The following is a 13,854-nucleotide window of genomic DNA, read 5'->3' as shown; positions in this document are numbered from 1 at the left end:
CAACAACCCTTATCAAAGTTTTTTTTTTGTTTGGGACTGGTCAATGGATTCTCCATTTAGTCTATTGACTTCATTTGCAATTAGGAACTCGTAAGATAAGACATCAAAGTGATGTAGGTCGTAATGAAGTCCTTTTTAGTTTGCCATTTGTTTTTCTGAATTTCAATGACGTAACTCGTTAACCAGAAAGGTCTAAGTTTAAATTATTTTTCCAATTATTGTTAAAAATAAATCTGAGTGACTTTTCATTTTATTCATAGTATTCCGTGATGATGATGACCGATTTTTGCCTAATGCAACCATTAGCTAAGCTATTTGCGCTGGTGTAACCAACCCCAATAAAGCATTGAGATATTGAGATCAGAATGGTTTTTTTGTATTAGGTAGGCAAGCTGGCAAGTGGACCATGTGAAGGTTAGTCACTACCACCCATAGACATAAGTAATGAATAAATATTAATCATAACTTTCATCGAAAATGAGCCACAAACCGTAGGAACTAAAATATTATGTATCTTGTGTTAGTTACACCTGTGTTGTGTGGAACGTAACAATACCAAATATTTCTGTTTGGCGGTAGAATACCTGATGAGTGGGTATCTAAACAGCTAGCGCAAAAACCTACCACCAGTTAATTCGTTCTCCTTATCTGGAGTCCCTGATAGCGGAACATTTATATGCTGTAACTGATAAAACAATTAGAACCTTAATAAACTATATGACTTAAATCATATTATAGGTAGTAAAACCTTATTTGTAAATATAATATGCAGTATTTATTTTCTTGCTCTGTAATAGATTAACATTAAGGACACTTTAAATATTAAATACAAATATACCTCCGCAAAGATTATCTATTATATAATTCACTTATTCCTTATTCCGCAAAACACAAGATAAAATGTCAACCTCAACTGAAACGTTTGCTAAGTAAAATATTTGTAAATGATATTATTTATTCCCAACTATATATCGATAGTTCTAGTAATCTCATACTTTTCTATTATTGTTATAACAGTAACAGTAACAGCCTGTTAATGTCCCACTGCTGGGCTAAGGCCTCCTCTCCCTTTTGAGGAGAAGGTTTGGAGCTTATTCCACCACGCTGCTCCAATGCGGGTTGGTAGAATACACATGTGGCAGAATTTCAATGAAATTAGACACATGCAGGTTTCCTCACGATGTTTTCCTTCACCGTTAAGCACGAGATGAATTATAAACACAAATTAAGCACATGAAAATTCAGTGGTGCTTGCCCGGGTTTGAACCCACGATCATCGGTTAAGATTCACGCGTTCTTACCACTAGGCCATAACTATAAATAATAATAATTAATTATATCGCTAAGTTATGTATGAACTTTTTTTTATATTAAATTTTACTTACTTTATATGAATACTAGGACCGCCCCGTCCCAATTATGTTCCTTCAACAAAATAAATCTTTTCAACCACCAAAAGTCCATGAGGAGTTTTGATATTAATTTATTTTATTATTGTTTTTTTTTAATTGGGATTTTTGGGACAATTCTGATTTAAAAAAAATAGTAGTTTAAAACCTGCGATATTTCTCAGTCAGTTAAAGGGATTACAGAATGTAATTACCTATAATAATTTAAGTAATTGTATTCTATAGACCGTGTTTCCGGCAAGCAACTCAGTACAGAATATTATTATATTAATTTAATTCAATAAAAGCGTTATTTTAAAGTACCTTTTAAAATATCTAAATAATTTAAACATTCTTTCAGACATCTACAGTGCTCTTCCTGCTCGTACACTTATCCCTGCACACGGTAGATGAAGGCCACGCTATAAATCCGAGTGAGTATAAACCGTTTCTGTTTTATTATCCAGCCATTTTGTTTGGCTCACGTAAGAGCTCCCAACACGATCGTATTACTTTCTCCATTTGTTGATATTCTCGACATCTTTCCGCGTTTCTAAACTACTTTGATATCTCATTATTTCTTTTATTTTTATTAGTAATTTTTTATTGTCGTCGAACAAAGTTTCGGTAATTGCTTAAAAACTAAATCGTATCGTATAATCGTTTATATTATTTTACGTAAATATATTATTCCTGTGAATATTCGTAAGAGGGGGCAAATGAGCAGGAGGCTCACCTAATGGAAAGTGACTACCACTGCTCATGGACACCCGCAACACCCGAGGGCTTGCGAGTTCGTTGCCGGTCTTTAAGAAATGAGTACGCTCTTTTCTTGAAGGTTTCTATGTCATATCGGTTCGGAAAAGTGCCGGCGAAAGCTAGTTCCACAGAATGGTTGTGCGAGGTAGGAAATGACTTAAAAATCGCGTGGTTGTGAATTTTCAGACATCGAGGTGGTGAGGATGGAATTTAATGTAATTTTTATTTATTTCGTTGCTACATTATGCGATTGGGCTACTGTCATCTATATATAAATTATAATTTACCTATATGTCATATAGAAATAATTTTGATATGAGCCTGTTCCAGCTTAAAGAGCTAATGTAATAACAAACTCGAGCGACATAGCATCTTAGATTTCATTTTAATTATTGTGCACCTTGGTTATGTATAGAATAATTGATTTTTCTTTCATTGTCAATATACACTCACTTTATAGTTTCATAGTAAAAAAATAAGGCCTTAAGAAAATATTTAAGGAAAATTAACTGTTCCGGATAAATATATTTATGCGTTATTACAAATAAAAATGCAGGGCATTGAACTTATAACCTTGAAAATTGAAACTTTTCTTTTTTCAATACAAAGTAAAAGAGAATTTTAAAACCTTCTAAAAGTTTATAAGTTTCGCGTTCTAGGTACATTAAGCCGACGGCTTAAACTTGTTCATCTAAAGAGGTCGACCAAATTATACACCATTAATAATAATCGTAATTTAGGAATTGAAACTCATCTCGTTATTCATTATTAATTTATAAGAAACAATGAAAGGAAATGAGGACAGATAAAAGTGAAATATTTCAAAGATTATCGCTCGAACGGAGATTGGTTCCAACAAATCGTTCAGAATAAGACCCTTATTGTATGGTGGTAATAGTGAGCTGGGAATTATTCCATTTTTTTATTAATATAGACTTAGTGGTTTGATGAGGTACCATTTTTACTCGCTATTATAATTGAGAAAATTTAAAACTTCGCAACAATGTGTGATATTCAGATGGCTAGAAAATTATTTATTTGTTTATTTTATTTGGTTCTTCGTATAACAGAAATAAAAACGAATTCTAAGTATCACAATTACTGAAAGAAGAACACAGTATCAACAAAAAGAAAACAAATTAACAACTTAACCTTAAATTAAACTTATTACATTTAAATCTACTATAAAATGTACACAACATATGTATGTGAAAAAGAAAACAATAAATTTACTAAAATATATATTAATTAAAACGTGTGTTTAAAGTATACATTTTAGAGCATCGTAATGGAATAAGCTTCAAATCTCAGAAAAGAGATGAGTCCAGTAGTAGAATATGTGCAGACTTTTCCTTTACATACAAAACTACATTTAATGCATATTCATATATATGTATAAATTACAAAAACTTACGCCTTTGTTAATATATAAGTTATTATATTATAAGTTTGATTTGTATGCATTGACCGTAGTAGTTTGAAAGTCAGCTTATTTACGATTATGAGTGAATTTTGAACATGTATATAACAGATGAAAATACAAAAAAAAAACAGGCAGTCAGGGACTGTGCTGTCAAATTTCTACATACATTGGCACTCTAAGTAATAATTATATACTTTTTTATTATATAGCTTTTTATTCACCATAATACATAGTATGTCGCCAACTCGATAAAAAAATATTAATACAGCTTAATTTAAATAAACAATAGTTAAAATACCCTTATATTATTTGTATATACTGTTTGTATTTACATAAATTTGAATCGTTATTATCCTCATTAATTTTCACAATACTTAAATTATTTGTACTTTCAACGATTTAATTATAATATTAACATTAGCATGTCGGTGACGCGAGGCTGAGTCTATCCACTAAACCAGCGCAACGCGCCTAAAGAAGTTCAAAAATATGTTTTTTTTTTCAAGTCAAATGTATTCTCAATCAATTAAGAAATCTTTAGTAAATAATAACGTTGTAGTATAAGATCAAGTTTAATTAGAATCAATATTCAGTTCAACGAAGCATAATTTCCAATATCTAAAAAAAAATACGTCAAACATTTTTTACACCCCGTTTTCTAAAGAAAATTTTATTCGCAGTATACTTCGATGATATCTGTTTGAGTAGATATTCCAAACACATAGCAGAAAATGAGGATCAAAATATGACCCCAATTCACATTCGAGCCATCAATGAAATGCTTTTGACGCGAAAAAACATTTTATGGTGATATCAAATAGCATCACATTCAAGCAAGTTATCTTCCAATTTCGCTTTAAAAAAATTCCTTGTTGAAATTTTCATTTCACGCCACGGTAGATTACACAAGGAACTGACATAGTCGCAAAAGATTTTTACATAAAATATTCATCAGGACGAAGCCGTGTCCCGCTCGCCATCCTCCCTATATTTTTGTGATATTTTATTTGTTCAAAGTGTTAATATTACGATTATTATAGCTATTATGTTTTTCATTTGCTCCGGCTGTATTTGATCGTCCCATTTCAATTACTGTCATTATGCGTGCTGATGCGACCTAGGTCGGTTTGTTTTAAACTTAAAAATTGTATGGACGTCATTTGTTTAATACAAAATGTTATTAGTCGTGAAACGTGAAATGGTCTTGTATATTGCTCAATATTATTTTAATGAAAATGGTTACATTTTATTTTATAGATGAAAACACTATGTACTTTCTTTTTATTTTTACCGACGTTATATACATAACATATTAGCAGAGATGGCCTAGTGGTTAAAACGCGTGCATCTTAACCGATGATCGTGGGTTCAAACCCGGGCAAGCACCACTGAATTATCATGTGCTTAATTTGTGTTTATAATTCATCTCGTGCTTGACGGTGAAGGAAAACATCGTGAGGAAACCTGCATGTGTCTAATTTCATTGAAATTATGCCACATGTGTATTCTACCAACCCGCATTGGAGCAGCGTGGTAGAATAAGCTCCAAACCTTCTCCTCAAAAGGGAGAGGAGGCCTTAGCCCAGCAGTGGGACATTAAAAGGCTGTTACTAATACTACTAATATATACATAATATTATAAAATGCTGGTTTTAGTATACCATTTATTAAGTATATATTAGGATATTAAGAAAGCTAACTATAGTTTCTTTCTTCATTAAATAATTTTTAGTCTGTTACTGGTTAGCAATTTTAAATTTGTGGTTTGTTATTTCGCCGTTTTAATATGTTATTGAGTAAATTATTTAATGATATAATTATTATAAGCAGTTCTAAAATGTGCTTCTAGTTACTAATATAATCTTTTTTCTTAGTAAATAGTCTTAACGATGTTACTGTGAAAAGTGTATACAAGTTTTATCGCTTTTCCTCGGATAAAGGTCTCATCAAGTTGAGGTTCTTCATTCAAATTTAATTTCATTCACTTCACATAAATTTGTTTTTAAATTTAGAATTAATTATATTTTACTTTTTATAATTTTATTGGTGATGTATAATATTCATTAATTCTTATTTTATTATCAGGTTGTTCGTGTGTTCGCTTCACATCGACACATGGCAAGGAAAGGGGAACGTTCAGCAGTCCAGACTATCCACGCCCATATCCACGAGGCCTCTGTCTTCTGTATACATTTCATGCAGAACCACATCAGATAGTTGAGCTTGTGTTCACCGATTTTGATATTTACAAAGATCACTTGGAGTAAGTAATTCTACACGATTTTTTTCTTATGTTTTTGAATGACAGTTATTACCGGAACGGAATCCTCCCAATCACTTTTACTCCACTTTATTTAGAAACTAAAACGACCAAAAAACAAATTTTGAAATATATTTTTTAATATTTGATATAAAAAGAAATCAAAACCAAAAAAAATTGTTATTTAAAAAACATTGTGTTTTTTAAATTACAATGAACTACTGATTAAAAAAGCGTCAGGTAAAAGTTTATATAATTCAAAACAAGTATATCATTGATTTATATGAAAATTATATAATCATGTTTAATATTTTCTTACTCTTAGAAAACTAAACATATAAATTGTGTCATTATTACCTCTTGAAATATGAATATTGTTTTGTGACGACAAAATGTAATGTATTAATAAGTAATTACGCATATTTTCTAAAGCAAATATGTTTACTTTTCGGATCGGTATATTTGAGATATATGCGCTCGATTCTCTTTTATGGTTCAGTCGACTTAAAGATAGGCAAATATAAATCATAGACCCATTATGTTGCCAGCTCGGGTAACCGGTTGCTTAATATCAATAAATAAAAATGAGTATTGTTATATACTAACCATTTAATAATTTGATTAATATCTAAGTAATATGTCTATTGATATTTATTTATGTGTGTGCCTAGTCGTTACAGTAATACATATGTGTGAAGTGAAATTCTCGTATGTATGAGTTGAAAAAAGGCAGCTAAGCTTAATTCGTTAGTTCTTATTTGGTCTAGATTTTAATTTTCTGAAAATTGATTCTATGTGACCAATCATAACAATGTCATAAAATCGTTTCTTATTACGTTAGTCATCATTGTATTTGATTATCTGTATATCAAAACCAGACTTATATTTCTAGTGATACTTAAGCCCATTGGACAAGTATTGAGTGTTACGTCGAGAAATTCTCACTAGTCGGTAGTTTCAAGTTCAAGTTAGCAAATAAAGCCTGTGGTCGCTTGAAGTGCTTGACTGTTCTCTGATCAAGTCGGATCATTGGATTATTAGGATGAGGACGTAAAGTGTAAATGTGTGCTTGGCACAAACTGTATATTCCTGTGTTATATTGCATTGATTTTTAAAAAAATATTTACCCTTTAACATTCACATATTACTTACAATGATTTCTTAAATCGACAAAACTATACTTGTTGTAGTATATTATAAGTTGTATGGTAAATTAATTATATTATAATTATATATAAAAAAATATTCACCTTTAACAGTTTTTTCTAATAAATATATATATTATAAAATCCTATTGACTATCATACAAGTTATCTTATAGTAGATTTAATTTTAAAGGGATTTAATACCACGTTCTACCGTCCAAAAGCGCAACAAAAATTCATCCATTCGATACGCCTTCATACCGAAAATATGACGTACGAATTTGAGTTTTACATTAAGAATATTATTTTATTTAAGGCTAAATATTATTTAATATTAAATCCCTCTTATACGTCGTAGAATATAAATCAGTATGATAAAGAGCATGACAAGATAAGAACTGAAACGATCTCATTAATAGACGAGGCTTTTGTCTCTCTCGGGACTTAAATTCTATCTTATTAAGACATTACAATAAAACAGTTCATAAATAAAGTTATCGGACTACAACGGAGCCAAGAGAGACCATTTAACCTCTATGTATATATATGCCTGAACTGCCTGATTGGTCTAGTTGCAATTCTTATAATTTTTGGGTTAGATCTGTAAAAAGTAAGTACGTTTCTCTGTGACGAAATTCTTAGTGTGGAGTTTGGAAGTGGCCGTTTACCCTTCCATGATTCAAAAAGCACGGTAAGCTGCTGATTCTGCGCTTAAACTCTTGTGTAGTATTAATGTCTCTAGCGCAGTAGCTTCGTCTTGGGAGAAAATTTTTATCGTGATCGGTATATGTCAGGTCACATCATCATTCAATATTTATAATTAAAAATATGTTTTAATACGACTTGTTTTTTGCCCATCTTCGAATTCAACGCCTTCGGAATCTTCATTGATCTAGACTCGTATTAAATAGCATATTCAAGTAAAAGTTAAAATATTTATTCAATAAATAAGAGTTACACTTTACTTTGATTATTTAAAACCACTTATTTAAGTTTTATCAAAATTAATGATATTTTGTAAAACTGTGTTCTTATTAACACATTTTACAAATTGTAATCTAATCTGTAAAAATATATATTGTACAGAAACAGTATACATGACAAACAGGACATGAAAAACGACGTTAATAATGTAATCAAATCAAGTTGGCCACAAAAATATAAGAAGTATTATAGACTAGAGCTGAGATGGCCCAGTGGTTAGAACGCGTAAATCTTAACCGATGATCGTGGGTTCAAACCCGGGCAATTGAATTTTCATGTGCTTAATTTGTGTTTATAATTCATCTCGCGCTTGATGATGAAGAAAAACATTGTGAGCATATGTCTAATTTCACTGAAATTCTACCACATGTGTATTCCACCAACCCGCATTGGAGCAACGTGGTGGAATAAGCTCCAAACCTTCTCCACAAAAAGGCGAGGAGACCTTAGCCCAGCATAGGACATTCACAGGCTGTTGCTGCTAATACTACTACTAGACTTAGATATATTTTAAAAAGATCGATTAATAAATACATAAAAGAAAATATTCTGATTGACTTACAATATTAAAGATATCAACTATTAATTAGTTCAAATCTATAGCTGATTAGAGACTTGAAGTTTGAAGGTCTATTTTCGTTTCATAATATATAATATATATAAATTTGTTATTAAGAGAAACGCATTTCCAAATTAAGATTACTAGATTAAGCAATAATCGATTCATCAAATTAGCTTATTCAAAGATTTTTTTTAACATACCAAGACTTAATTGTACGTTTTCGGGATGAGACAAATGTTTCACACTGAAAATGCAGATATTTTTTTCGAATGCAAAATATAGGAAAATATAAATATAAAAATCATTGTAGTACGAAACCAAATAACCGATGAATGGTACTGAAATCGGCATGACCCTCTGCTTACAATTTCGGCCCGTTTCGTGTCCATAAAGCAAGCGATGTAAACAGCTATTGTAAGCGCAATAAACTTCATTTGATCATAAAATCTGCCTTCGACGTGTAAAACTGTGAACAAATAAGCCGAATGAACGTGACTAAAGGGAAACGCAAGCAGTACGCAGTGTTTTAGAATTATATAAACTGAACGTCTGGAATGAGAGCGCGATGCAATTTAACGATACAGATACACGAATAAAATAGGTTGTAGACGCTTTTGAAATTGTCCGTTATTTGAAAATCCTTTTGTAGGTACGTAATCTTACATTTATTTTTTTCTTTGAAATCGAGGAATGAAAATATAAAATATATATATTTGTACTCAAGTAATAAAATATTTGGTACTTTATTCACTTCAAAATAAAGTCAAACTTTCGAACTTTTCGAACCTTAGTAGAAAATTAACGGATTATAAATTTTATATTTATAATAAGAGGTGTATCTCAATAATTGTAACCTATTATTAGAATAGGAAGAAAGTAACTTCTTCTAACTAAAAGTAATTTATCATAATAATAATATATTTATATTATCATGCTTCTATATAAAAAACGAAACAAGCCGCGAAGAGGCATCTTGTGGGCCGGAAAGGCAGGCGGCTAGTGCAACAAACAACATTTTTCCCAACTGGCCAGTATCCATCATCGCGTTTGGATTCTATAACAACTTACTATTAGTTGTGGAGCCTTCCCTACGAATATAAAAAAATAAATAAGATCTTTGACTATAAAGAACGATATCATACCTAGTAGTCAGGTCCAGATAATTGAGATTGGTATAATTGGAAGCGTAGTTCGATTTACTCATAGTTTAATATGAATCCTAATTGCATAGTTCATGTTGGGAATTAGAAAATATTTATTAACGTAAATTTGTGACTAAATGGAACACAAAATAGCAAATTACTGTTACTTCGAACCATAATTTTAACTAATGATTTGCGGGCGGACTATTCATTATTTAAGCGTATAAAGTCTCTAAGTTATTAAGAGAGATAGACCTACAAACTAGTCGTTTTCATTTAATTGCAGATTAACTAACCGATTCTTTTAAACAATGTTCGATCACTATTTTATTACTAATTATTTCAGGTACTAATGGCACAGAATTAAAATAATTTAAAACTGAGACCGTAACCGTAACACCGTAACAGCCTGTGAATGTCCCACTGCTGGGCTAAAGGCCTCCTCTCCTCTTTTTGAGGAGAAGGTTTGGAGCTTATTCCACCACGCTGCTCCAATGCGGGTTGGTGGAATACACATGTGGCAGAATTTCAGTGAAATTAGACACATGCAGGTTTCCTCACGATGTTTTCCTTCACCGTAAAGCACGAGATGAATTATAATCACAAATTAAGCACATGAAAATTCAGTGGTGCTTGCCCGGGTTTGAACCCACGATCATCGGTTAAGATTCACGCGTTCTTACCACTGGGCCATCTCGGCTCACAAAACTGAGACAAATGTTAAAAAAAAAACTGTTAAAGCCATCTTAGTGTCTATGGCTCTTAAAGCATCGATGATGTAAGAAATGATTAATATTTCTTACAATACTTAGTCTGATGAAAAATCCTGTGATCAATTTATGCGTTAATATTTTATTTAGTAAGCTTAGCATACCACTTTTATTGATAAGGCAGATCGTGTATTAAATTAAGTATTACCAATTATCCTTTTGACACACACTGGTGTGGTGTTTTACTGGTGGTAGGGCTTTGTGCAAGCTCGTCTGGGTAGGTACCACCCACTCATCAGATATTCTACCGCAAAACAGCAATACTTGATATTGTTGTGTTCCGGTTTGAAGGGTGAGTGAGCCAGTGTAATTACAGGCACAAGGGACATAAAATCTTAGTTCCCAAGGTTGGTGGCGCATTGGATATGTAAGCGATGGTTGACATTTCTTACAATGCCAATGTCTAAGAGCGTTGGTGACCACTTACCATCAGGTGGCCCACCTGCTCGTCCGCCTTCCTATTCTATAAAAAAAAAACACTGTTTTTACTAAAAATCAAAATCCCGTTACTTTAAAGAAATCTTGATTTTTTTTTTAATAATAATAAGGAACTTTATTCGCCATTATAAAAAGACGAAATTAAGCTACAAAGCCAGAAAAAGGGCTTAACAATGTGATTTTTAACTATTTAGTGAAAAGATCGTAACCTTAGCTAAGTTGTTTTTCAGTTAGCAGAACTCTGTTATTACTGTTGATGAACATACAGACGTATTAACGTACATTAAAAGTACTCGAGACAATTTTCTCTTTCGATAAACATGACAACGCTTTTTTATTGCTACTCAGGAGAGGCTATTGGGTGCACCCCATGTGGAACAAAAAAAAACTGCTTATTCGTTTACAGTATTGTAATCGGATCTATTAATAGTATGATAATATTACAGACAAAATTTTTATTGAAATAGTGTAATCAGTGCTATATTAAATACGTTGTTCTTACCTTTAAGCAGCCGAGTAAGTGACGCAAATATACAAATATAGGTTTATGTTACGTGTCACTTCAGGATGTGTGACACGACGCCATGTGAATGGGTCCTATTCATGCACTACTCGTGTTGATGAGAGTAGCGAATCCCGCGCCAGATCACGCGTCATGTAAGCAGAGAATTTTCGATACATTGAACTCATATTTCTTTAAGATTCAACATATATGAGTGGGGTCTAAAAACTAAAAGTTTGATAAATTTATTTACTTTGAAAATAGTGAAATTGAATATCGGGACCTGTTAAAAAATAAGTATTTGGTTTACACACTTGACACATAACCTCCTTTCACGTAATCTTTTACGTCAAGTTGTAAATAACAATAAAGCAAACATATAAGAATGACATTATAGCGTCTCCAAATGTCGAAATGGAAAAAAATAATTATTTACAATTTTTTTTTGCCCAACAAAATGAAATTGCCCAAAAGGTTTGCTTAATGCAACTTCATTCTCATCCTATGCTTACTATACTACAGTTTTTTTAATCTGTACTTTATATGACATTTAGTAGTAAATCATTATCTTTTAATTCTCTATATATAATTTTATTTGATATGTCGAATTCTAATACACTGGTAAAATAATGCTTTTGAAATTCTATGAAATCATTATATCATATATACACTACATTGCGACTGGGATCGTATTTTGTCTTCCCAGCATAAATAAAATTTCTTTAATTTTAGGAATATAGCCGATACAAGAAATAAAAGTTTCAATTGCTGTGGTATAAATTACATGACGTAATATATTGAATTTCTTCGATGTCAACATTGTAAACAAACGTACACGAAATAATAGAAACTTGAATTTTTGCTATGTTAACTTCAAACTTATTAAATCAAGATAAAATGTAAACTTTGAACGTTAACTTAATATTTACAAGAGATTACTTTACAGATGTGTGAAACTAATTTCGCACTTGTTTGTGTTCTTCGATTCTGTAATAAAAAAAACAAAGACGGACTCGACAGTAAATGCCGAACATTTATCCCTTAAAAGTCTTGTCATAACTTTAATTATATATTTAGCCTGGTTCATCTGCAAGCGCTACATTACACTCAGTGTAATATATTGACAAAAAGCCTAACAAAAGCCGAAGAGACCGGACACGTAAATATTTGCTCGGATACGATCGTAAAGTGTCGTACAATCAAGCGCTTTCTCGGGCGTCTGCAAGCGACTCTAGAATGTATGCGGTATAGAATGTATGCACTGCATGGGGAGTATTGCACAAAACACATCCCGAAATAGATGTTCTAAGTATTTTGTACACTAAAATGTTCACTTTATAAGATTTAAAAAATAATTATTAGCATGAATTTCTTATGAATGAAAGTTCTGATTTCTAATTCGAAAAATTATTTTTCTTTTTTCATAAATGAAATCAGAAAAGCATGAATAAAAGTTATAAATGTCATTACGATTCGTATTATTGCTTGAATTAGCTTATTTTTTGTCGCAAAAATGCTAGTGTAATTGGTTTAGTAATTCCATGTAGTATTGCAAACGGAATAGATTAAACGTTTATTCGATTTAGTGGCAGAAGCTCCAAGCTTTCCGAGGCTTTTGCCCAGAGGTGGGAAATTTACAGGCTATTACTTTGTATTCAGTTTCTTTAATAAGTTCAGTAAGTATGTATAAAATTTATTTAAATATTTTTACAGTACAATATTGTGTGTGAACGGTTCTACATACAATGTAAACAGTAACAACCTGTGAATGTCCCACTGCTGGGCTAAGGCCTCCTGTCCTTTTTTTTTGAGGAGAAGGTTTGGAGCTTATTTTACCACGCTGCTCCAATGCGGGTTGGTGAAATACACGTGTGGCAGAATTTCAGTTAAATTTGACACATGCAGGTTTCCTCACGTTGTTTTCCTCACCGTCAAGCACGAGATGAATTATAAACACAAATTAAGCACATGAAAATTCAGTGGTGCTTGCCCGGGTTTGAACTCACGATCATCGGTTAAGATCCACGCATTCTAACCACTGGACCGAGACAATGTAAACACTACTTCTTTTTCGATAATGTTATACTGCAAAAATACAGCTTAATGTCGACGAAGCGACAGTCGGCCAGTTACAAAAGTGTCGGCCTGAACTAATGTGAACAAGCTAAGTTACGCTTCACTTGATCGCGCAGGTGTGTTCGACCCTCAATATTGCGTTTCAATGCATTGTAAGTAAAATAACCTTGCAAAGACAACTCTAGGCTTGTTTCTGATATTTCATTCACATATAGCCTATAAAGATTTCGGATTTTGTGCGAAACAGAAATCATGCCTTCCTTCTGAAACTCTTTATTACCGTTATATCTTTAGCACCTTTTTATACCATACGTTATGCTATAATACTTTAAGGCTGTAATTTATACTTATGTTATATAATGGTGTTAATTTTTTTAACTAAGTAGCATTCAAATAGCGTCTTTC

The 13,854-nt window shown here is 31.8% G+C and overlaps 1 protein-coding gene across 3 annotated transcripts in view; it reads left to right on the top strand.

Annotated features, from left to right (window-relative positions):
• The window catches only part of LOC126772803 (suppressor of lurcher protein 1-like), a 110,690-nt gene that overhangs the window by 70,496 nt on the left and 26,340 nt on the right, over positions 1 to 13,854 (top strand). For all 3 annotated transcript variants that reach the window (XM_050493392.1, XM_050493390.1, XM_050493389.1), the window contains exons 3-4: positions 1,750 to 1,822; positions 5,656 to 5,833. In XM_050493392.1, coding sequence (XP_050349349.1) covers positions 1,750 to 1,822; positions 5,656 to 5,833 — 251 coding nt within the window. The remainder of the gene's footprint in view (positions 1 to 1,749; positions 1,823 to 5,655; positions 5,834 to 13,854) is intronic.

This window comes from Nymphalis io, chromosome 13 (genome assembly GCF_905147045.1).
Source record: "Nymphalis io chromosome 13, ilAglIoxx1.1, whole genome shotgun sequence".
In the NCBI taxonomy this organism is placed as follows: Eukaryota; Metazoa; Arthropoda; class Insecta; order Lepidoptera; family Nymphalidae; genus Nymphalis; species Nymphalis io.
The sequence above is the reverse complement of the archived record's forward strand: the minus strand, read 5'-3'. Positions and strand labels throughout refer to the sequence as shown.